The 24,591-nt window shown below is 40.2% G+C and overlaps 1 protein-coding gene across 3 annotated transcripts in view; it reads left to right on the forward strand.

Annotated features, from left to right (window-relative positions):
- nfat5b (nuclear factor of activated T cells 5b) overlaps nt 1-10,552 on the forward strand; it is an 81,988-nt gene extending 71,436 nt beyond the window's left edge. For all 3 annotated transcript variants that reach the window (XM_061964019.1, XM_061964022.1, XM_061964020.2), the window contains 4 exons: nt 600-665; nt 4,278-4,381; nt 4,501-6,184; nt 8,024-10,552. In XM_061964019.1, the coding sequence (XP_061820003.1) occupies nt 600-665; nt 4,278-4,381; nt 4,501-6,184; nt 8,024-8,265 (2,096 nt within the window). In that variant the 3' untranslated portion in view covers nt 8,266-10,552. The remainder of the gene's footprint in view (nt 1-599; nt 666-4,277; nt 4,382-4,500; nt 6,185-8,023) is intronic.
- The last annotated feature ends 14,039 nt before the right edge of the window (nt 10,553-24,591 follow it).

The raw sequence follows: 24,591 nt of genomic DNA on the forward strand, positions 1-24,591 counted from the left end.
ACGCATTTGTTGACAAAGTGGTGACCCTTGCCCCATCCTTGTTTGTGAATGACTGAGCATTTCATGGAATCTACTTTTATACCCAATCATGGCACCCACCGGTTCCCAATTTGCCTGTTCACCTGTGGGATGTTCCAAATAAGTGCTTGATGAGCATTCCTCAACTTTATCAGTATTTATTGCCACCTTTCCCAACTTCTTTGTCACGTGTTGCTGGCATCAAATTCTAAAGTTAATGATTATTTGCACAAAAAAAAAAGGTTTATCAGTTTGAACATCAAATATGTTGTCTTTGTAGCATATTCAACTGAATATGGTTTGAAAATGATTTGCAAATCATTGTATTCCGTTTATATTTACATCTAACACAATTTCCCAACTCATATGGAAACGGTGTTTGTACATGCTCTGCAGTGAGTAAACAATAACCCCTGGCCACCATTTTAGGAAATACGGGGACACATTTCTCACAGCACAGACGATGAGTACAAAAATCTAAAGGCTGTTTCCTGGATTTTTGCAATAATTATTTCTGCACTGTCCTATTTGTTGTACAGTTTAAGCTGACAAAATATATTTGTAATTTTCTTCTCTTGCAGGAAACAGTGAAGTTTTTGTGAAGAAAGAGATGTCCTCTCCAGTGAAGTGTTCATTTGATGACAAAAGTAAAAAAAATCCTTATTATTACAGTGTATTGTAGCAAATTATATAAAAAAATTAGTGGTTGCCTTAAAAAGAACTGCACATTTTCATGAATTCTGCCAATCATTCACAATCCCTTTGTGAGACAAGAATATGTTTTTTAATTTTTTGTGTGTTTTAAATGGTAACAAAAAAAACTTCCAGCAAGAGGTGGCTAGCAATGCAGGTAATAGGGATTGACCTATTTCGCCCTCTAAAAAACATGTTATACACATGCTGACATGCTGTAAGTATAAATGTAATGTAGTAACACGCATTTTCATGATAACATGTAATATTTACAGTATTTTGGTAATTTTAAGCATTACGTCAGCGCATTGATTTCACAGAGCGCATAACAACGTTCGCTATTTCCTACAACAGCAAAAACTATTACGAATCATGGCAGACTTCTTGTGAGCCAACATACTACTTTGGTACGAATGATGATCCAGAACCTTATAAATTAAGCCATAATGTAGCACTTGTACCAAACAAATTACGAACATAATAAAACAGTCACTCACAAGCAGAGCTGTCCCACCCTAAACGCAGAACACGTGCTTTGCGTAGAGCCTCGCGAATCATGGGGGGCTCTGTTTTATGTGAAGAAGCGTACAGTATGTTAAATGTCAATTAATGAATGACTTGGCCTGTGTAAGAAAATAATGGCAGATTTCCCTACACTATCCTGGTGGCTCTCTTGTGGAGCAATGCAATACTGCTTGTCTTAAAAAGCAGAAGGTTCTGGGTTAAAATCATGGAGTTAATATGTATATATTAATGTATATATACAAGTATATGTATACATGCATATATATGTATATGTGTGCATATATATGTATATGTGTGCATATGTATATATTAATGTGTATATATACAAGTATATGTATATATGCATATATATGTATATGTGTGCTTATATATGTATATGTGTGCATCTGTATAATATGTATATATTAATGTGTATATATACAAGTATATGTATATATGCATATATATGTATATGTCCATCCATCTTCTTCCGCTCATCCGAGGTCGGGTCGCGGGGGCAGCAGCCTAAGTAGGGAAGCCTAGACTTCCCTCTCCCCAGCCACTTCGTCCAGCTCTTCCCGGGGGATCCCGAGGCGTTCCCAGGCCAGCTGGGAGACATAGTCTTCCCAACGTGTCCTGGGTCTTCCCCGTGGCCTCCTACCGGTCGGACGTGCCCTAAACACCTCCCTAGGGAGGCGATCAGATGGCATCCTGACCAGATGCCCGAACCACCTCATCTGGCTCCTCTCGATGTGGAGGAGCAGCGGCTTTACTTTGAGCTCCCCTCGGATGACAGAGCTTCTCACCCTATCTCTAAGGAACAGTCCTGCCACCCGGCGGAAGAAACTCATTTCGGCCGCTTGTACCCGTGATCTTGTCCTTTCGGTCATAACCCAAAGCTCATGACCATAGGTGAGGATGGGAACGTAGATCGACCGGTAAATTGAGAGCTTTGCCTTCCGGCTCAGCTCCTTCTTCACCACAACGGATCGATACAGCATCCGCATTACTGAAGACGCCGCACCAATCCGCCTGTCGATCTCACGATCCATTCTTCCCTCACTCGTGAACTTGAACTCCTCCACTTGGGGCAGGGTCTCCTCCGCAATCCGGAGATGGCACTCCACCCTTTTCCGGGCGAGAACCATGGACTCGGACTTGCAGGTGCTGATTCTCATCCCAGTCGCTTCACACTCAGCTGCGAACCGATCCAGCGAGAGCTGAAGATCCTGGCCAGATGAAGCCATCAGGACCACATCATCTGCAAAAAGCAGAGACCTAATCCTGCAGCCACCAAACCGGATCCCCTCAACGCCTTGACTGCGCCTAGAAATTCTGTCCATAAAAGTTATGAACAGAATCGGTGACAAAGGGCAGCCTTGGCGGGGTCCAACCCTCACTGGAAACGTGTCCGACTTACTGCCGGCAATGCGGACCAAGCTCTGACACTGATCATACAGGGAGCGGACCGCCACAATCAGACAGTCCGATACCTCATACTCTCTGAGCACTCCCCACAGGACTTCCTGAGGGACACGGTCGAATGCCTTCTCCAAGTCCACAAAGCACATGTAGACTGGTTGGGCAAACTCCCATGCACCCTCAAGGACCCTGCCGAGAGTATAGAGCTGGTCCACAGTTCCACGACCAGGACGAAAACCACACTGTTCCTCCTGAATCCGAGGTTCAACTATCCGGCGTAGCCTCCTCTCCAGTACACCTGAATAGACCTTACCGGGAAGGCTGAGGAGTGTGATCCCATGATAGTTAGAACACACCCTTTGGTTCCCCTTCTTAAAGAGAGGAACCACCACCCCGGTCTGCCAATCCAGAGGTACCGCCCCCGATGTCCACGCGATGCTGCAGAGTCTTGTCAACCAAGACAGCATCCAGAGCCTTAAGGGGCCTTGCCACCGAGGAGCTTTTTAACTACCTCAGCAACCTCAGCCCCAGAAATAGGAGAGCCCACCACAGATTCCCCAGGCACTGCTTCCTCATAGGAAGACGTGTTGGTGGGATTGAGGAGGTCTTCAAGTATTCCCTCCACCGATCCACAACATCCGCAGTCGAGATCAGCAGAACACCATCCTCACCATACACGGTGTTGATAGTGCACTGCTTTCCCTTCCTGAGGCGGCGGATGGTGGTCCAGAATCGCTTCGAAGCCGTCCGGAAGTAGTTTTCAATGGCTTCCCCGAACTCCTCCCATGTCCGAGTTTTTGCCTCCGCAACCGCTGAAGCCGCACACCGCTTGGCCTGTCCCATGAGCCAAAATATGTTTTGATATATATGTATATGTGTGCATATGGATATACAGTATATGTGTGTGTGTATACATGTATACGTATATATATGTGTGTATACATGTATTTATAGATGTTTATAAGTGTGTATACAGTATATATGTGTATGTATACAGTATGTGTGTGTGTGTATATATATATATGTATGTATGTGTATATACATGTATGTACATTTGTATGTATGTGTATATATATATATATGTATGTATGTATGTATGTATATGTGCGTGCGTGCGTGCGTGCGTGCGTGCGTGCGTGTATATATATATATTGCGTGTATATATATGTATATATATATATATATATATATATATATATATATATGTATATATACATATGTATATGTATGTATGCATTGTTTTGAGCGTTGTTGGCGGTTTTTGAATGTTTTTAGAGGGCTTTATAGGCAATATAGGTCAATCCCCATCTGCTGCATTGTTAGCTGCCTTTTGCCATATTTTTTATTTTTACAATGCACACAAAAAAGGAAGACGTGTGTTCGTCTCACATAGGGATTGTGAATGATGTGCAAAATTCCCCCCAAAAAGTGCAGTTTTCTTTTAAAGCAAGGATATTAAAACATCAAATAAACTTAAACACAAATTGTGCAACAAAATAAGTATCTTATACTACAGTAACTCTTTGCAAAGTAAATAGGTAAAGCACATAAGGACAGCTAGGTCAACAATATTAATTGCTTGGTTTAGAAGAAAAAGTTTCAAATGGGTTTTATGTTCATCATCATATCGATTGTTGCAGTTCTAAATAGTGCCTTGATGCCTCCACTTCTGCCTCAAGTGAAGAAAGAAGAAGTCACTCCAATGGAGGTCACAAACAACCTTCAATCCTCTGGGGTGTTTAAGGTGATTTTTTTTAACCTCATTATATAATAAATTCAGCATGAAAATGTGATTAATAATTAATACGATTTAAAATGTACTTTAAATGTTTGTTTTTTTCGTTTTCTTTGTTCTACCGGCAGACTCAGGATCTCTGTCCAGTGCAACAGAACTTAGACATGTCTACAGGCCATCAGAATAAGAACAGAGAATTTTCCAACACAATGGCACAGCCTGCTGGTGATTCTGGCAAAAGTCATGCCCAATTTTTTTCCAATACAGAGCCTTTAACTACAATCCAGAAGCAGGAACTGCTGCGAGAAGTTAGCTCCCAGCAGTTCCTCCTTGAGCAAACCGTTAGTCTTGGGCAAGAAACCCAAGTCAGTAGCTCTGGTTCTGTTGGAGGACTGTGTGGCGATCCACCACCGCAACAGCAGCAACTGTCCATGTTCCCTTCAGATGGAGTAGCCCAGTTAGAAGAAGCAGTAAGACAACTGAACCCTCAAGAATTCTGTAGTAACAACTCAATGACCAACCAACAGCAACACATTCAGCACCAACAGATACAAAACCAACAAATTCAAAAGCAGCAGCAGCAAATTCAGCAGCAACAACAGCATATTCAGCAGCAACAGCAGGCTTTGGAGAACCTACAACACCGGATATTTCAGTCACAAATTCAGATACAGCATGTTAGCGTGGAGCAGCAGGGCTCCTCACCAGGTGTTGTAGCAAACCAAGGAGCTCTCTTCCAGCAGACGCAGCAGCAGCAACAACGCACAGCTCTCTATCAGCAGACCAATGAACTGCTTTCTATTCAGACTAACTTCCTCCATCAGACACCCTCACAGCCCTCACCACCAACATTCCACAGTACAAATCCTTTGGCCAAAGCGCAAGATTCCCAAGGGGGTCTGTTTCATAGCCAGAAAGCCTCCAACACTCAAGAGCAGGTGCAGGCTGCATGCTTCCAAAACACCAACACCATGACAGTTCTACAGTCTCCAGTCCAGCAACCCCCACCCTCGAGTCTTTTCCTTCCCCAGTCATCTCTTTCATCTCAGCTTACAAACAGTAGCAGCCCGCAGCAGCAACTAGCCTTCCTCAATGCTCTGCAAACACCTGCACCTGAGCAGCAAACAGCATTTCAGACTCCCACACAGCTCTCTCCCATTCAACAAGGTGCGCCAATGGAGCAACAGCAGCCTTCCCAGACATCTCAACAGCAAGCTCTGTTTCAGAACATCACTCAGCATACAGCTGCAAACACACTGTCTGCAGGTCAACAGCAACAACCACAGGCCGGTCTACTATTCTGTAACAACCCACTGTCCACCTCGGACCAGACTTCCAGCATCCTGTTCACCAATCAGGCGCAGATTCCTCCATTGACCACCAGCAGTGTAGTCTCCCCAGAGACACAGAACCCTTCATTGCTTTTCTCTCAAGCCCATATAGTGACGGTAAACCAGCAGGACCGCTCGGAGCCCATGGCCTTAAGTAATCCTAATGAAACATGTCAGCAAGTGCTGTTTCAGGATCAGCAACCAATGCAGTTTGGAACAACCACAAACAATAGGCAAGAGCAATCTGCGGTGCTCTTCATGCCTCAACCAAACATAACCTCCCTGCAGGACGGACTGGCTGTTCAAGAACTCGCACAGTCAGCCATGTTTGGCTCGCAGAACGGTGTGACAAACCTACAAACGACCACCTCTTCGCCTGTCCAGCAGCCGGGAACACTGTTTCAGTCTACAGTCAGTGGGACCATCAGCCAGCCAAGCCAGCCTCAACAACCTGAACTCTTCCTTTTTGGCATTCCAAATGGTGAGAAATGTTAATAGTGTTAAAGCAAAAGTTACTCTTGTAGAAGAAGTTGTGCTATCCATGAAATAATCTGGATAAAAATAAATTCAAGTCACTAAGGCTTTCTTCACTGATTTGAAAACCAATTCAAATCGTGTTACTATTGATGAGTCTTTGGGCGCTATGGTTTCTCAAATCTCCCTCTAGTGTGTCGTAGATGTAGGGCTGCACAATAATGGGCAATATTTTTATATCAAAATAGACAGCCTGATTATTAATCACAAGCATTCATTATGTCAGTTAAAACATAGTGTTTTTCACTGGTCAGCAATCCGAAGGTGGCGGGGTTTAACCTGACACCATCATTTAACTTGGAATTGTATACCCCAGTAGCACTCGGGCAGAGGGCAGGTACACCCTGGACAAATGGCCAGCTCATCGCAGGGCCAACACAGATAGACAGACAACAATTTGCGCACACACATAGGTCCAATTTAGCGTTGGCAATCAACCACTCCCGAGGTGCATGTCTTTTCGAGGTGGGAGGAAACTGGAGTACTCGGAGGAAACCCACGCAGTTGCAGAAAAAACATGCAAACTCCACACAGAGCTCGAACCCAGGATATTAACAATCTGCTGTACAGACTGTAAATAAGATTATAGCGTAGTTGCTCATTTCCATCTGAAGTTCCGGGGAGCAAGGTGGGTGAAGTATCCTGTCCAAGGACACAATGGCAGTGGCTAGAATGGCGGAACCTCGATTCAACCCAGGAACCCTCAAGTTTCTGTATGACTGCTCGATCATCTGAACCACGCAGTCAAAGACAAATGTTTGTTATTGTTCATTATTAGTGTTGACATTTCATCATTACATGATGCCTTTAGCTCTATTTATTCATTTGTGACGGGTTTTTTGGGTTCATAAAAAACAGCCACGTTCCGCATGTGGCCTGTGCGTCAGTAATTGGACACCCCCAATCATACATTTGATCGTTTGTAGTGTGTAACAGGTAAATTAAATGACAAAAATTTAGCGTTATCTAGTGTAACGATTGTATTTACATGAGAGTCCTTCAATGAGCAAATACATTAATGCAATCCCTGGATCCATACGCATGCACAGATGCAGAGGGTGCACAAATTCCAATGGGAGCAAGTCACGCCGGCTTTGGCACTCTACGGAAAAGTGTCTCCAGTATCCATTTAGCACAATTACTAACCGTTAATCCTGCTTGGCCTCCAAGGAGACAAGCAAAGCCGTGTGTTGTGCAGGCGTCCGTCCACTCCTTTATTCTTTAATAACAGCTGTGCAGTCTTTAACACATGCCGAAGACTCCACAAAAGTGAAACGTGGACTGGCTACAGCAGCCCAGGAGAAGTTTTATAACGCTGGCCGGGGAGGTGGTCAGCGTGGTCACTGAGCTTTGTGGCCCATGCACAATTGCCTGTGGCATTGGGGCTTCATGGCAAGTGACTGTTGCTTTTCTGCCACCACAACTGTGAATTTGCTTGATTGGATATGAATTGGAACCTGCTTTTTGAATGTTAATATCGCCAACGATTAACCTCATTTTAATCATGATCGCCCAAATCGTGATTAAAAATAGATTCATTGTGCAGCCCTAACTAGATCTGCTTCAAGGCCTCCTCCTGGGCATCAATGCAGGGAAAACCTCACCAGGCAGACGTCTAGTAGGTATGCAACATACATTTAGAAAAGCAGTATTTAATTGTTAGCTTTTGAAACTAATTAAAAATACTTGGATGACTTACTGTACTTTATTTCGATATTAGTTCCAAAACATATATTGATAGTGATGTGTGTAGTCTGATTATCCTAATCTGTTCTCCACTTTGCAGAATGTGGTCAGCTGATGAATGCACCAGGAAACACACTGTCGGATCAGATCATAGCCATCAGCCAGTCTGGCCATAACCAAAGAGAAAGTGAGGCCCGAATTCAGTCGCTCTACAGCCAGTCGCTGTCACAGTCGGTGACGGGGCAGAGCAGCATGAATGCCTCACAGAATATGGAGAAGATTGATGACCTGTTGGTCAGCTGCTTGCAAGAGCCGGGCAGCAGCTTAACGCGTTCATACTAATCATAAATTTTATTGTTATATTATCAAACGTAAACGAAGAGTCAAAACTATTATGTGTATCAAGATGTATTGGAAGCTTTGTACATTGACCTGAGCAATGGAATGATCTTCTAGCATTGGATTTGGTCTCCTTAGACATGAGAATTTGAAGAAACACTGATTGTTACGTATTATTTGCCTTGAGATGTCTCATTGAAAACTTCTTAAAGTGAACTACATCTGAGTGAAATAGAAGTATCGCTTAATGAACTAATTGTGTTCTTGAAGGTGTGTAGAAGTGCCCCTAAAATGCTCCCATGTATTCTGCATGTGTTCCTCTCCTTATTTCCCAGGAGTTGGAGTGCATGGCAGGAAAGACTGTCGTGTGACTGTAATGTGATTGTAGTGAGATTAGAAAATAGTACAGAAACTTTACCAAGAGAAGGAATACAGGAGATGGAGAAATGAAATGGAGATGCTCTTATGCAATTATGTCATAACATATAGACTAATATTGACATATAGGTGTGTTTAGACCTGTGTTCCTCAAATAGTGGATCTGAAACCCCTGGGGGGTCGCGAGCAGCAGGGGAGAGTTTGATTATTTTTGTTTACACTCTGGTATTCATGTTAGAATGACACACACACCTGCAGTAAGGTGGCAGCAACGCTCAATTTAATCAACAGGCTCCCTGTTCCACCTAGTAGAAATTGTAAGTACACAGGAACAGGTGTACAGAGCTGGCAGAGGTAAAGATAGGGACAACTTTTGGGACAAGAAAAAGTAGTTGTTAGCAGGATATTTAAACAATTTAACTTGCACTGTCCGTACAGACAAATAAATATCCAGTTCTTAATAGTAATTAAATTCTGTTCCCCAGGGGGTTCATGAGAGAAAATACCGGTAATTGAAAAGTACTGCTTTAGAGCATTATTTGATCTCCACATGGACCAAAATGTGTAAAAAAAAAGTTTTAGATATTTTTTAATCAGATCGACAATATTTTGTCACAGGGTTGCTGAAACTAACTATAATTTCCCCTCGAGGTTTTGTGGCATTCTTTTGTTAGCCGTATGACTAAATGTGACAGAAAATAGCACTGACTTTAAGATAACTGAGGAATATTCAAAGCAAAACTTTCATCAGACTACATATACCAAATAACACAGAATGTAAAGTACTTAAATATTGTGTCATTTGTCCTTTGGAAGTGTCATATTGATCGAATCACTCTGTGTCAGGTACGCCTAACCTAGAATTGAATTCTTACGCTTCAAAAGCTTGCCTATGCCAGGAAAGAATGTTTTCTTTGCTGTTTCTGATTACAAGATCTTGAGAACGTATGCTGTTTTGGCTTTAGGTGTTCCAAGCTATCTTTAAAAACTGAATGAATTACCTGAAATCAGATTCTCCCTACCAACGAGGGGCAGCCATTTTCCAGTCTTTACCATGATTGTGAAGTATACTGCAAGGAAATCAACAAAGCTAAGCCAAATAGTTTATGACACCGAGATTCAGTCAGGAGGTGTAATTCAGGACTAAAGACTTCAAGTTGAAGCCCTCACCCTGCAGTAAGAGATACAAGATCCCTTTAACATTTCCAAATGTCCTTATGTCCGTACTCAAAAAAATGCCTTTTAGACTTCTTTAATGCACGGCATCTAGTCAATGATAAACATTAATTTGTCAATATTTTACTTCAGTCATTCTTGGAGTTGACGAGAATTGGCTTGCTTTGTATAAATCTTGAGGAAGGGCCAGTTTTATGGCTTCTATTTAGTTTTTTTCTACTGTGCCATTTATTATACATTATTAAAAAAAAAAAACATCTCCCATCAAATAGCAAAGTCCTCCTTTTTTTGCTTCTGGTACTTTATCGTGCTCCCTTGTTATTTAAAAAAAAATGGTTGGAACGTTTCATATTTCTGTGAACAAGGGGCTGGTCTCTGACAAAATACTTAATACAGTGCCTCAAATTTCCTATTTATGCACAGTCTGTAAGAAATGCAGTCAGTCGCCTTAGGTAATGTAGATGTGTACCTTTGATTAATGTGATTCATGGCGTGCTATGTTGGTTTGAGCACATCTGTTGTTCAGTGGGACGTTACTCCAGAAGGACACCTGACAGCTACGTATGTCGTTGGCACGCTTGTAAACTTGTGAAATTGAAGAACCAAGATTGCTACCTTTTAAATATTTATGATTGTATTTTGTTTGTTGCAATAGAACGTTGTCTTCTAAGGCATATATGTTTTATTTGTGTGTCACTTTCTGTTTTTTATCTTTCTGTGACCAATGCTGTGTAACGGTTGCAAAAGTGAATTGTCTTGCAAAAATAAGTACATTCTGGTGATTTAGGTAATTGAATGTTGAACTTTTTTTTTTTTTCAAAGTTATTAACTGGAATTTTTGGCACTCCGATATCCTTTCAAAGAGAAACTTTCAGTATTATAACATTTAGGCAGGCGATTAGAGTACTCAATGTGATTGTACAGAATGGCGAACATCTGACTGATTTTAGAATGCTTTAATACACACTGGGGAGGTGCGTACATTAACATGTGGATTAAATAATACACACACCTATTCCGTTTCTTTCAAGAGAACAAGATATTTATTTTTTACCATTACCAGTTAGCTACTTGTCAAAGTATAAAACAAATATGCTTGTAGATATTGGATATGTGTGTGAAACTGACATATTTGTATTTGGTTTGTTTAATACCCAACTTGCAAGCCGAGTAAATGTGCTAATAATTATGATAGATATATTCAATGTGTTGTGCAATTTCTGTCTCGATCTAACCTATTTGTATTGAAGTATGCAGCGCATCAATGTCAAACCACATGGATGAACATATATTCTGGAACTGCTATGCAGCGGATATGTATACTGTAAATGTAGACTTGTTAGTGTTTGAAGATGTATTTTTCTATATAGCCGCTCACTTTTTAACATTACGGGCTGTAGCCAAAGTTTTTCATTCCATTCTGTTCTTTTCCTGGGAAATTTCCAACAAGTTTTTTATTTGATGATGTAATAATCCCTTTTTGCTTGTATGTTTTATGTGAATGTTTGCATTTTATCTAGGATCTGTTTTAGCAGAGCAGTGGTGCTTAATCTCTTTTGATTCCTCTAAGAACTTGAGGTAACCAAACTAGGAAAAAAATCAGTACAAGCTAGATTCAATCATACTTAATTTTTAATTATGAGTGGGGCATAATACCTGCATTTGTTCTGCGACAAACAATGTTCATTTTCTCTTCATCTTTGACACATTTAAAGTCTCCCAACACAGGGGAAGCAATCCCCCAGTTTTAATACAGTAAATAGATTTTGGTTTCAAACCATGTGAACAACTATCAAAAAACTGTATGTTCACCCTTTCTGTAAATGTATCTGATCTATATTAAACATGTATACTTTTATTATGAAGTTTTGTGGCCTTTATTTTATGTTTTGTATTGCATTGGTGAAAAATATTTTTGTGAAAGTTTGGATATTAATATCAAAAAGAAAGCAAGTTTCTGGGAGCTCAGTGTATGTTTTTTCATAATAATAAACATTCATTTTTATCTATATAGCACTTTTAAAAAGGTACTCAAAGAAATTGAATGTACGCATGTACAGTTCATCTGGAAAGTATTTACGCTTCACTTTTTTCCACACTGTATGTTACAGTCTTATTCCAAAATAGAATATATTTATTGTTGTCCTCAAAATTCTAGACTATATCCCGTAATGACAAAACAATAAAAACATTTTTTTTTTTTAAAAGCTAAATGTATTAAAAATACCATTTAGATAAGTATTCACAGCCTTTGTGCAATACTTTTACAAATACAAATAGACGAAATAGAAATTGAAAGAGTAAATGAAACCAAATTTCTAGGTATGATTGATGATAAATTGAACTGGAAAGCTCATGTAAAAAAATATGCAACATAAAGTAGCAAGAAACACATCAATAATGAATAAAGCAAAACATGTTTTAAACCAAAAATCACTTCATATTCTCCACTGCTCGCTAGTGTTACCATATCTGAGTTATTGTGCAGAAATATGGGGAAATAATTACAAAAGTACACTTCATTCATTAACAATGTTACAAAAAAGATCAGTTAGAATAATACATAATGTTGGATATAGAGAACATACAAATTATTTATTGAATCAAGAATACTGCAATTCCATGACATAGTGAATTTGCAAACAGCTAAAATTCTACACAAAGCAAACTATAATCTGCTACCCAAGAATATACAACAATTCTTCTCAAAAAAAGAGGAGAAATATAATCTTAGAGAAAAATGTAATTTAAAACATTTGTATGCACGTACAACACTTAAGACCTTCAGTATATCAGTATGTGAAATTAAATTATGGAATCAAACAATGTACTAATATACAATTCAAGAAACTATTCAAACTTAGTGTTTACAAAGTACAAAGAAGAAGAACCATGATAAACAATCTGAATATATTTCATCCATCCATCCGTTCATTTTCAAAATAATCTTACTCGTCTCACCATATGAAATGTAACTTACTTCACCGAGTATTATTTATTTATTTGTATTGTGATTACTTATGGAGTATATTGTGAATAAATTGAGAACAGGAAGAGAACAAAAGTTTTAGCAACTGTTATGTAAAAGAAAAGGGGTAGGATTAAATAAGCTCTGCTTCTTCCTACTCCTTTTCAAACATGTTGAAAAGAGAAACTGGAAATTGTGATGTATCATGTTGTATGCTTGCATGTTCAAAATAAAAATAAACTCAAACTCAAAATAAAGTTACTCAAACTCAATACTTTGTTGATGCTCATTTGGCAACAATTACAGCCCCAGGTCTGTTTGCATACGATGCCACAAGCTTGCAGAGGTGGGTAGAGTAGCCAGAAATTGTACTCAAGTAAGAGTACTATTACTTTAGAGATGTATTACTCAAGTAAAAGTAAGGAGTAGTCACCCAAATATTTACTTGAGTAAAAGTATGTTGTGAAAAAACTACTCAAGTACTGAGTAACTGATGAGTAACCTGTTCGTTTAATGATGACGGCAACAAATAATGCACAAAAACATAAAAATAGCAATGAGCAAATTCAGAGCCAGGAATATCTCCTAAGCAACTAAAACAATAATATATATTAAATAATAATACATTAACATAAAAAACATTCAGGTAAATTGAACCACAATAACTTAACAGCACCATAGGCTCAGTATAGGTAGAGATTACAAAGGAAAATAACAAGTTAGCCTTTACGCAAACCATAAACTCTGAAAGGTGTGGGCTGCACCTGAGAACACACTGTGCACTTCAAATTGGTGTTTGTATGCATGCATGAGTGTATGTGCGACTGTGCGTGTTTGTGTGTCTCTGTCTGTCTGTCTATGAGGCTGCAGTGTGTTAATAAATGTCCCCACACAATGTACATTTGACAGTGATTCATAGCAGGGAAGCTAACATCAGCCTACGGTGACCGACAAAATATCTACTAACGTTACTTACCGCGATGTGCTTCCTTTAATTTGACGTTGAGTTCATGTAAGCTTGTTGTTGTTTTGGTCACATGACCGACTGGTCATGTGACCGCCTGGCTCTGTTTGATTGGTGAAACGGAGTCAAACGTCACCAGTGACTGCATTTAATTGGTGAAACGCAGGCATGCATAGATCCTACTTTGAAGGTCTGTCTGACAAATCAAAACAAACAAAGCGTGCATTAACAGATCGATAAAAATCAGTAGCGAGCTGAATGTAGATAAATGGAGCGGAGTAAAAGTAGCGTTTCTTCTCTATAAATATACTCAAGTAAAAGTAAAGTATGTTGCATTAAAACTATTCTTAGAAGTACAATTTATCCCAAAAGTTACTCAAGTAGATGTAACGGAGTAAATGTAGCGCATTACTACCCACCTCTGCAAGCTTGGCACACTTATCTTTGGGCAGTTTCGCTTATTCCTCTTTGCAGCACCTCTCAAGCTGCACTAGGTTGGATGGAAAGCATTGTTTTTCATCCAGGATGTCTCTGTACATTGCTGCATTCATCTTTCTCTCTATCCATATTAGTCTCCCAGTTCCTGTCACTGAAAAACATTCCCACAGCATGATGCTGCCACCACCATTCTTCACTGTAGGGATGGTATTGGCCTGGTGATGAGGGTGCCTGGTTTCCTCCGAACATAACGCCTGGCATGCATGTCAAAAAGTTTAATCTTTGTCTCATCAGACCAGAGAACTTTGTTTCTCATGGTCTGAGAGTCTTTCAGGTGCATGTCAGCAAATTTTTACTTAGAAATGGCTTCCCTCTGGCTACTTTACTAAACAGACCTGATTAGTGGTTTGCTGCAGAGACAGTTGTCTTTCTGGAAGGTTCTCGTCTCTCCACAGAGGAATGCTGTAGTTCTGACAGAGTGACCATCGGGTTCTTGTTCACCTCTCTGACGAGACTAAAATGAATGCAGCAATATACAGAGACATCCTGGATGAAAACCAACACTTTCCATCTAATCTGATGGCGTTTGAGAGATGCTGCAAAGAGGAAAAAGCAAAGAAGAATGGGCAAAACTGCCCAAAGATAGGTTTTCAAAAAGACTTGAGGCTGTAATTGCTGTCAAAGGTGCATCAACAAAGTATTGAGCAAAGGTTGTAAATACTAATGTACATGTGATTTTTTTTAATATTTTTATTTTTAATGAATTTGCAAATTATTTAAAAAATAATAATAATAATTTTCACGTTGTCATTATGGAGTATTGTCTGTATTAGGGTTGTACGGTATCGCGGTACTAATGAATCAAAAATGGTACTATACTCTGTTTGAAAATAATAAAAGCCATATATATTTTTTTTACAGGCATGACGCCGCGTTGTCACGTCGTGACATTGCTGGTTTTATGAGCAGAGGAGCATTTTCGGCAGCACACAATCACAAGAGTACTTACAAGCAGACACAGTGTGTAGACAGAAAAGGGAGAACAGATGCATTTTGGCTTAAAAACTAACGATAAAGGTGAAGTTATAACACTGAAACGCCCACAGGAAGAGGTGCTTTAAGACATGGCTAAATAGTTAGCGGCTAATGTCCATCCGCAATCGGCAGCGTTTTAGCTTCTTCTAAATCACTAATCCTCGCCTCCATTGCAACAAATAAAGTGGGTTTTTTACAAGTATCATCCCTGCAGGACGAGGAATAGCTAAACATGCTTTACTTCACACTGTGGGAGGATACGATAGCTCACCGGCGTCACAATGTAAACAGATGCCATGTTCTGGCTCTACACCTGACATCCACTGTAATGATACCAAGTATAGGAGCGTATCTAGTCAATACTACTATGATAACATCACTATTTTTTATTGTCACAACCTTTTTTTCTAATATTATATTTTTAAACTCCGGAAATACGTCCCTGAACACATGAGAACTTAAATTATGATCAATGTATGATCCTGTAACTACTTGGTATCAGATTGATACCTACATTTTTGGTATCATCCAAAACTAATTTAAAGCATCCAAAGAAGAATTAGTGATTATTACATTTTAACAGAAGTGTAGACAGAACATGTTGAAACGGAAAATAACCAGATATAAACAGTAAATGAACAAGTAGATTAATAATACATTTGCTACCGCTTGTCCTTTATAATTTTGACAAAATAATAGAATGATAAATGACACAATATGTTACTGCATGCGTCAGCAGACTAATTAGGAGCCTTTGTTTGTTTACTTACTACTAAAAGACAAGTTGTCTAGTATGTTCACTATTTAATTTAATAACAAAATTGTTCTTCGATTGCAATAAGAAACATATGTTTAATGTACCTTAACGTTTTTTGTTAAAATAAAGCCAATTATGCCATTTTTGTGGTCCCCTTTATTTAGAAAAGTATCGAAACACATTTTGGTACCAAAATATTGGTATCGAGACAACCCTAGTCTGTATATCGAACCTGGTCGATGTTGCTTGGGATCGCTTCAAAACAGCGTTCCTAAAGATACTAAATGACATGGCTCCCGTGAAAACAGTCAGAATCAAAGCCCGCTCAGAACCATGGATGAATCCGGACCTATTAGCTGCCATAAAAGACAGAGACAGAAAATACTCCGAATACCAAAAGTGTAAAACAGAAGTAGATAAACAACCCAATAATATCAACCTCAAATCACTCCTTTCAACTCTCAAAAAGCAATGCAATAAATTAAGAAACAAGTCAACCAACCTGACTAAATCCTTAAAAAAATATTACATTAACAACAAAATAGAGGAAAACACAAATAAGCCACGTGAGCTCTGGAAAATTCTCAACAACCAGCTTCCTGGTTGCAGCCAGAAACTTAAAACCAGACTCACCAACATCAGCATCAAGGAGGGTGACTCCCTCATTACAGACAAAATGGAAGTAGCAAGCAGACTTAACGCCTTTTTCACCAGCATAGCCACAACTCTTGTCAACAAGCTGTCCCACCACTCGGGTCGCTTTGGTGTGGCACACATTAAAGTCTTCCACAGAAAGCTAGGAGTATTCAACAATGATTTCAAATTAGAAATGGTCACAGCTGATGAGGTGTTTAAAAAATTAAGCGCACTCCACCCAAACAAGGCCACCGGCCTTGACAATATCCCCTCCAGATTCCTCAGGGACTCTGCCACCACCATTGCCCCGATCATCACGCACATAATAAACCTCTCAATTACTCAAGGCCAAGTACCAAAAGATTTTAAGATAGCAAGAGTAACTCCCCTTTTTAAAAAAGGAAGCAAATTGGACCTGGCAACTACCGACCTGTTTCTATTCTCAGTTCCATTTCGAAAGTAATGGAGAAAATAGTTTATGAACAGGTATATAGTTACCTTGCCACTAATAAACTCATGTACAAATTCCAATCCGGCTTCAGAACTAACCACTCCACTGACACATGCCTTCTCTATCTGACCGACCACATCAAACATGAGGTGGACGCGGGCAAATACTGCGGCATGGTCATGCTGGACCTTCAGAAGGCCTTTGACATCGTTGACCACGCTATACTGTTGGATAAGCTCAGAGCAATCGGATTTAACAAAACCTCATCGAGCTGGATGCAATCTTACTTGGAGGGGAGGGAGCAGGTGGTAGAGGTGAACGGGCACCGTGTCCTCCCCCCTCTCAGTGAGCTGTGGAGTCCCCCAAGGCAGTGTTTTGGGGCCTTTACTGTTCCTAATATACATAAACGACTTGTCATCGGCATGCGACTGTGAATTGTTCTTGTTTGCGGATGACTCGGCCTTGCTGGTATCAGACAAGGACAAGTCACAGGTGGAGAAAATCCTCAGTGCTGAACTCTGTAGAACTTGCACCTGGCTCGCTGACAACAAGCTATCCAAACACTTGGGTAAAACGGAATCCATCCTATTTGGGTCCCACATCAACCTTAAGAAAGTCAATGACTTCAAATCAAATCAAATCAAATCAACTTTATTTATAAAGCACATTTAAAATTTACCACAGGGGTAGCCAAAGTGCTGTACAATGGACAGGTTAAAAGATAAAACGAGTACCGAGCAAACACAACACAACACAAACAGAACACGATAAAAAATAAATAAATAAAATAGAATAAATAAAAACATAAAAACATAAAAACAGGTTCACAGCAGGTGTATTATGGGGCGCCATTGCAGGATGGATATCACTCAGTGTTAAAAGCCATGGAATAAAAGTATGTTTTTAAGAGAGATTTAAAAACAGGAAGAGAGGAGGCTTGTCTAACACTCAGGGGTAGGTCGTTCCAGAGCTTGGGAGCAGCAACGGCGAAAGCTCTGTCACCTCTAAGCTTCAGCCTTGTGTCAGGGACCGTCAGTAGCAGCTGATCGGCTGATCTTAAGGATCGGGTGGGGCAGTAAGGCTGAAGGAGGTCTGAGAGATAGGTTGGCGCGAGGTTGTTTAGACATTTAAAAACAAATAAAAGGAGTTTAAAATGTATTCGATAACGCACAGGGAGCCAGTGAAGGGACGCTAAAATAGGGGTGATGTGCTCACGTCTGCGGGTCTGTGTTAGCAGACGAGCAGCAGAGTTCTGCACGAGCTGCAGGCGGGCGAGGGAGGCCTGACTAATGCCTACATACAGGGCATTACAGTAGTCAAGACGAGTCGAGATAAAGGCGTGGATTAATTTCTCAAGATCATGTCCTGATAGAAGCGGTTTCACTTTCGCTATTTGGCGTAATTGATAAAAGCTTTTTTGTACGACGCTGCTGATTTGTTTTTCGAATTTAAAATCTGAGTCGAACTTTACCCCCAGGTTTGTGACACAGTCGCTGAGATACGGGGTCAGAGTGCTGAGGTCAACGTTGGGGGAGGGAGAGCGACTTGGACCGAACAACATAACTTCTGTTTTATCTTCATTTAGGCTCAGGAAGTTAGCTGAAAGCCAGACTTTGATGTCGTGCAGGCAGTCAATAAGACGTTGAACCGTGTTATTTTGTGCCATGGGAAAATAAATCTGGCAATCATCGGCGTAAAAATGAAATGCAATACTGTACTTCCTAAAAATAGAACCAAGGGGGAGAAGGTAAAGCGCAAATAAAATTGGGGCAAGGATTGAGCCCTGGGGGACCCCATGTGGTAAAGGAGCTGTGGAAGACATAAAACTGTCTACTTTTACACAAAAACTCCTGTCGGTTAGGTACGACCGGAACCAGTTGAGGGCGGCGCCCTTAATGCCCACACAGTTCTCAAGACGAGTGATTAAGGTGGCGTGGTCGACGGTGTCGAACGCAGCAGACAGATCTAAAAGCACCAGGACAACATATTTACCAGAATCATGACAGGAGGATATCGTTAAAAACTTTTAGAAGCGCTGACTCTGTGCTGTGGAGGGCTTTAAAACCGGACTGGAACAGCTCAGTGATACCATTATCCTCTAAGAAGGGCAACAACTGACTGTAGACAACCTTCTCTAATATTTTGGAAATGTATGGAAGATTAGAGATAGGTCTGAGGTTAGAGAGGAGAGAGGGGTCGAGGCTTGGTTTTTTAAGTAGAGGTCGTACCACTGCATGTTTAAACTCTACTGGAACTATTCCAGAAGAGAGGCTACTATTGATAATGTTAAGGACACTTGATCCAATAGTAGCAAGTACCTCTTTAAACAGGCGAGGTGGGAGGGCATCTGCAGGAGAACCAGAGGGCTTCATATGACCAACTGTGTCACTTAAAAAAGAAAAGGACACCGGCTCAAACTGATGGAAAACAGAAGAGAAATGCAGGGGAACAGAAGGGTCATATGAAGGCTGAGATAAACTGGCTCTAGTTGACACAATTTTGTCAGTGAAAAAATTTAGACAATTTTCACAGAATTCAAAAGAAGCATCAAAACCAACAGATATGGGAGCATCAATGACAGTGTTAATAGTTTTAAACAGAACTCTGGGGTTGTTACAGTTAGAAGATATAATCTGAGATAGATATATATTCATTTCTGCTTTTACAGTCATCTGAAAGGAAAACAGGCTTTCTTTAAAAATGGCAAAGGACACATGCAGTCTGTCTTTTTTCCATTTTCTCTCTGCTCTTCTACATACGCGCCTGGCAGCCCGAGTGACGTCATTCAACCAGGGCTGAGGCGTTGCTTTAGAGCGGCGGCATTTGAAAGGTGCGATCGTGTCCAGTGTTTGTAAACAAATAGAGTTGAACCCAGAAACCAACTCTTCAGTATTCAGACATACAGAGGCTGCAGAATTATCATCACAAAGAGTCGAAAAAATTGAGGAGAACAGAGCAGGAGACGAAGAATTAAACATGCGAGAGCGTTGGGGCGGAGCGCACAATTTAACTGGACACTACGTGGGAATATCAAACAGGATCGGCATGTGATCAGAGAACACAGCGTCGCAAATGTCCAAATTAAAAACACACAAACCATACAAGAGCACTAAATCGAGTGTATGCCCGCGTTCATGTGTAGAACCACACACAGACTGTACAAAGTTAAATGAGTCGATTATATTCAGGAAGCTCCTGGAAAGCGGCTCGCCTGGATAGCAGGTGTGAATATTAAAATCACCCACAATAAGGACACGATCATATTTGGGCAGGATTTCAGCCAGAAATTCAGAAAAGTCAGTTATAAAGTCTTTGTGGTACTTGGGTGGTCGATAGATGACGGCACACAGGACGACATCAGAAAGACCCAGTTCAAACATACACAGTTCGAAGCTTGAAAAGGAGGATTGCAGGCGGATCTGACGGCATTTAAAGTCATTTTTAAAAACGACTGCTAATCCTCCTCCTTTTCGACCGGACGGCCGTGGGGAATTAAAGTAGGAACACTCCGGAGGCAGAAGTTCATTAAGAGGGGCGGACTCACCGGCTCTCAGCCATGTCTCCGTCACACAGAGGAAGTCCAGTCCGCGGGAAGTGAAAAATCCTTCAGGATAAACGTTTTGTTTGTCAAAGATCTTGCTTTCACAAGACCGAACCTGGCGGGGGCCAGCACGTCCAGGGTCGCAGTTAATCCGGGTGGGGCCCGACACACAGCCCGCAGGTGGCGGGAATCCACCCCGCGCCTACGGGGGCGGGGACAGCAGGAGCGACGGCGGCAAGCCTCTTCCTCCAAACCAACGATAGGAACCAGCCAGGGGCCGATGGGATCGAGCGAGCGTGGGTGCAGGAGGAGACCGGATACTGCACCATTCCTCCTTCGGGAAGCCACGGGAAGCCGGGCCAGGAGTGCCCTAACTTTCACCAGCTGGCCGCCACGTTTACCGCGGCGCCGGAGACGCTTCCGCCGGGGGAGAGGAGCCAGGGGGCGGGAAAGGAAGGCAGGAATCCGGCCAGGTGAAAAAGCTGACTGGGACGTCGAAAAACCAACGTCGAAGTTGATCATATCAGTGGGAGAGGGGCAAAGATCCAACAGTGTTTGGCGGTCATACACAAGCAGTGAGCTGACAGAGACGAAAATAGACGCAAACAACACAAAAACGAACAGAGCTGACAGCGAGAGACGGCAGGCCAAATACTGGCGCCATCTTGGTCGGGGGCGTCTTCACTATAAAAGTGGGTGACATTGTTATCACCAGGAAAGATGATGTCACCTACCTAGGTTCCATTCTAGAGGCTAATCTTTCCTGTGACAAAATGGCAACCAAGGTAATCAAAAAGGTCAACCAACGAACGAGATTTCTCTATAGAATCTCCTCTCTGGTCAACAAAAGCACCATGAGGATTCTGGCGGGAACTCTCGTTCAACCCTTTTTTGATTACGCATGCACCTCCTGGTATCCTAGCACCTCCAAAACCCTCAAATCTAAACTCCAAACATCCCAGAACAAGCTAGTCAGATTACTTCTAGACCTCCACCCCAGATCCCACCTCACTCCTACCCACTTCTCCAAAGTGGGTTGGCTCAGGGTGGAGGACAGAGTAAAACAACTTGCACTGAGCCTAGTCTATAAAATCCGCTATACCTCCCTGATACCGAAGTACATGTCAAACTACTTCCTTAACGTAAATGACCGCCATAACCACAACACCAGGGGGAGCTCCACTAACCACGTTAAACCCAGATTCCGAACTAACAAAGGTCTTACCCCATTCTCTTTCTATGCCACATCAATGTGAAATGCGCTCCCAACAGGTATAAAAGAAAGTGCATCTCTATCCTCCTTCAAAAACGCAATAAAAGTACACCTCCAGGCAGCTACAATTCTAAACTAACACCCTCCCTGGATTGTTAATAATCAAATGTAAACAATCAAATGCAGATACTTTTTCTTATGCCTTCTGATCTCTCTCTCTCTCTCTCTCTCTCTCTCTCTCTGCCCACTACTTGCTGTCCATAACCCCCCCCCCCCCCCCCCCCGCCACGCCCCGGATTGTAAATAATGTCAATAATTCAATGTGATTATCTTGTGTGATGACTGTATTATGATGATAGTATATATCTGATAGTATATATCTGTATCATGAATCCATTTAAGTGGACCCCGACTTAAACAAGTTGAAAAACTTATTCGGGTGTTACCATTTAGTGGTCAATTTTACAGAATATGTACTTCACTGTGCAACCTACTAATAAAAGTCTCAATCAATCAATGTATACTCTTTGAGAACAAAAATTTATATATTTTATTTTGGAATGAGGCTGTAACATAACAAAATGTGGAAAAAATGAAGTGCTGTGAATACTTTCCGGATTCACTACATCAGGGGTCACCAACGCAGTGCCTGCGGGCACCAGGTCGCCCGTAAGGACCAGATGAGTCGCCCGCTGGCCTGTTCTAAAAATAGCTCAAATAGCAGCACTTACCAGTGAGCTGCCTCTATTTTTAAAATTGTATTTATTTACTAGCAAGCTGGTCTTGCTTTGCTCGACATTTTTAATTCTAAGAGAGACAAAACTCAAATAGAATTTGAAAATCCAAGAAAATATTTTAAAGACTTGGTCTTCACTTATTTAAATAAATTCATTTATTTTTTTTACTTTGCTTCTTATAACTTTCAGGAAGACAATGTTAGAAAAAATACAACCTTAAAAATGATTTTAGGATTTTTAAACACATATACCTTTTTACCTTTTACTTCCTCTTCTTTCCTGACAATTTAAATCAATGTTGAAGTAAATGTATTTATTTTTATTGTAAAGAATAATAAACAATTTTTAATTTAATTCTTCATTTTAGCTTCTGTTTTTTCGACGAAGAATATTTGTGAAATATTTCTTCAAACTTATTATGATTAAAATTCAAAAAAAATATTCTGGCAAATCTAGAAAATCTGTAGAATCAAATTTAAATCTTATTTCAAAGTCTTTTGAATTTCTTTTAAAATTTTTGTTCTGGAAAATCTAGAAGAAATAATGATTTGTCTTGGTTAGAAATATAGCTTGGTCCAATTTGTAATATATTCTAACAAAGTGCAGATTGGATTTTAACCTACCGGTATTTAAAACATGTCATCAAAATTCTAAAATTAATCTTAATCAGGAAAAATTACTAATGATGTTCCATAAATTATTTTTTTTATTTTTTCAAAAAGATTCGAATTAGCAAGTTTTTCTCTTCTTTTTTTCGGTTGAATTTTGAATTTTAAAGAGTCGAAATTGAAAATAAACTATGTTTCAAAATGTAATTTTCTTTTTTTTTTTTCGTGTTTTCTCATCTTTTAAACCGTTCAATTAAGTGTTCTTTTCATCATTTATTCTCTACCAAAAACCTTCCGTAAAAGGAAAAAAAATGTACGATGGAATGACAGAAATACCCATTTTTTTATATATATAGATTTTTTTATTTAGCTATTCTTGTTTAAATCACACTTACATGTAACTTACAAATGACAATATATATATATATATATATATACACACATATATATATACACATCGATATACATACATATACATATAAACACATCCATATACATACCGTATTTTTCGGAGTATAAGTCGCACGGAGTATAAGTCGCACCTACCGAAACTGCATAATAAAGAAGGAAACAAACATATATAAGTCGCACTAAAAACATATGTAAGTTGCTTTTTTGGGGGAAATTTATTTGATATAAAACCCAACACCAAGAATATACATTTGAAAGGCAATTTAAAATAAATAAAGAATAGTGAACAACAGGCTGAATAAGTGTACGTTATATGACGCATAAATAACCAACTGAGAACGTGCCTGGTATGTTAACGTAACATATTATGGTAAGAGTCATTCAAATAACTATAACATATAGAACATGCTATACGTTTACCAAACAATCTGTCACTCCTAATCGCTAAATCCCATGAAATCTTATACGTCTAGTCTCTTAGGTGAATGAGCTAAATAATATTATTTGATATTTTACGGTAATGTGTTAATAATTTCACACATAAGTCGCTCCTGAGTATAAGGCGCACCCCCGGCCCAACTATGAAAAAAACTGCGACTTATAGTTCGAAAAATACGGTACATATATATATATATATATATATATATATATATATATACATATATACACATATACATACATACATATACATATACATACATACATACATACATACATACATACATATACATATACATATACATATATAAATGGGAATAGGGGTTAGTGCATGTGCCTCACAACACGAAGACCCTGGGTTCAATCCTGGGCTCTGGGTTTTTCTGTGTGGAGTTTGCATGTTCTCCCCGTGACTGCGTGGGTTCCCTCCGGGTACTCCGGCTTCCTCCCACCTCCAAAGACATGCACTTGTTGATAGGTTGATTGGCAACACTAAATTGGCCCTAGTGCATTGATTTGCAGGTTGACCATAGTTTACGTTTAGCCATACTTGCCAACCCTCCCGGATTTTCCGGGAG

This window comes from Nerophis lumbriciformis, linkage group LG06 (genome assembly GCF_033978685.3).
Source record: "Nerophis lumbriciformis linkage group LG06, RoL_Nlum_v2.1, whole genome shotgun sequence".
NCBI classification, from domain to species: domain Eukaryota; kingdom Metazoa; phylum Chordata; class Actinopteri; order Syngnathiformes; family Syngnathidae; genus Nerophis; species Nerophis lumbriciformis.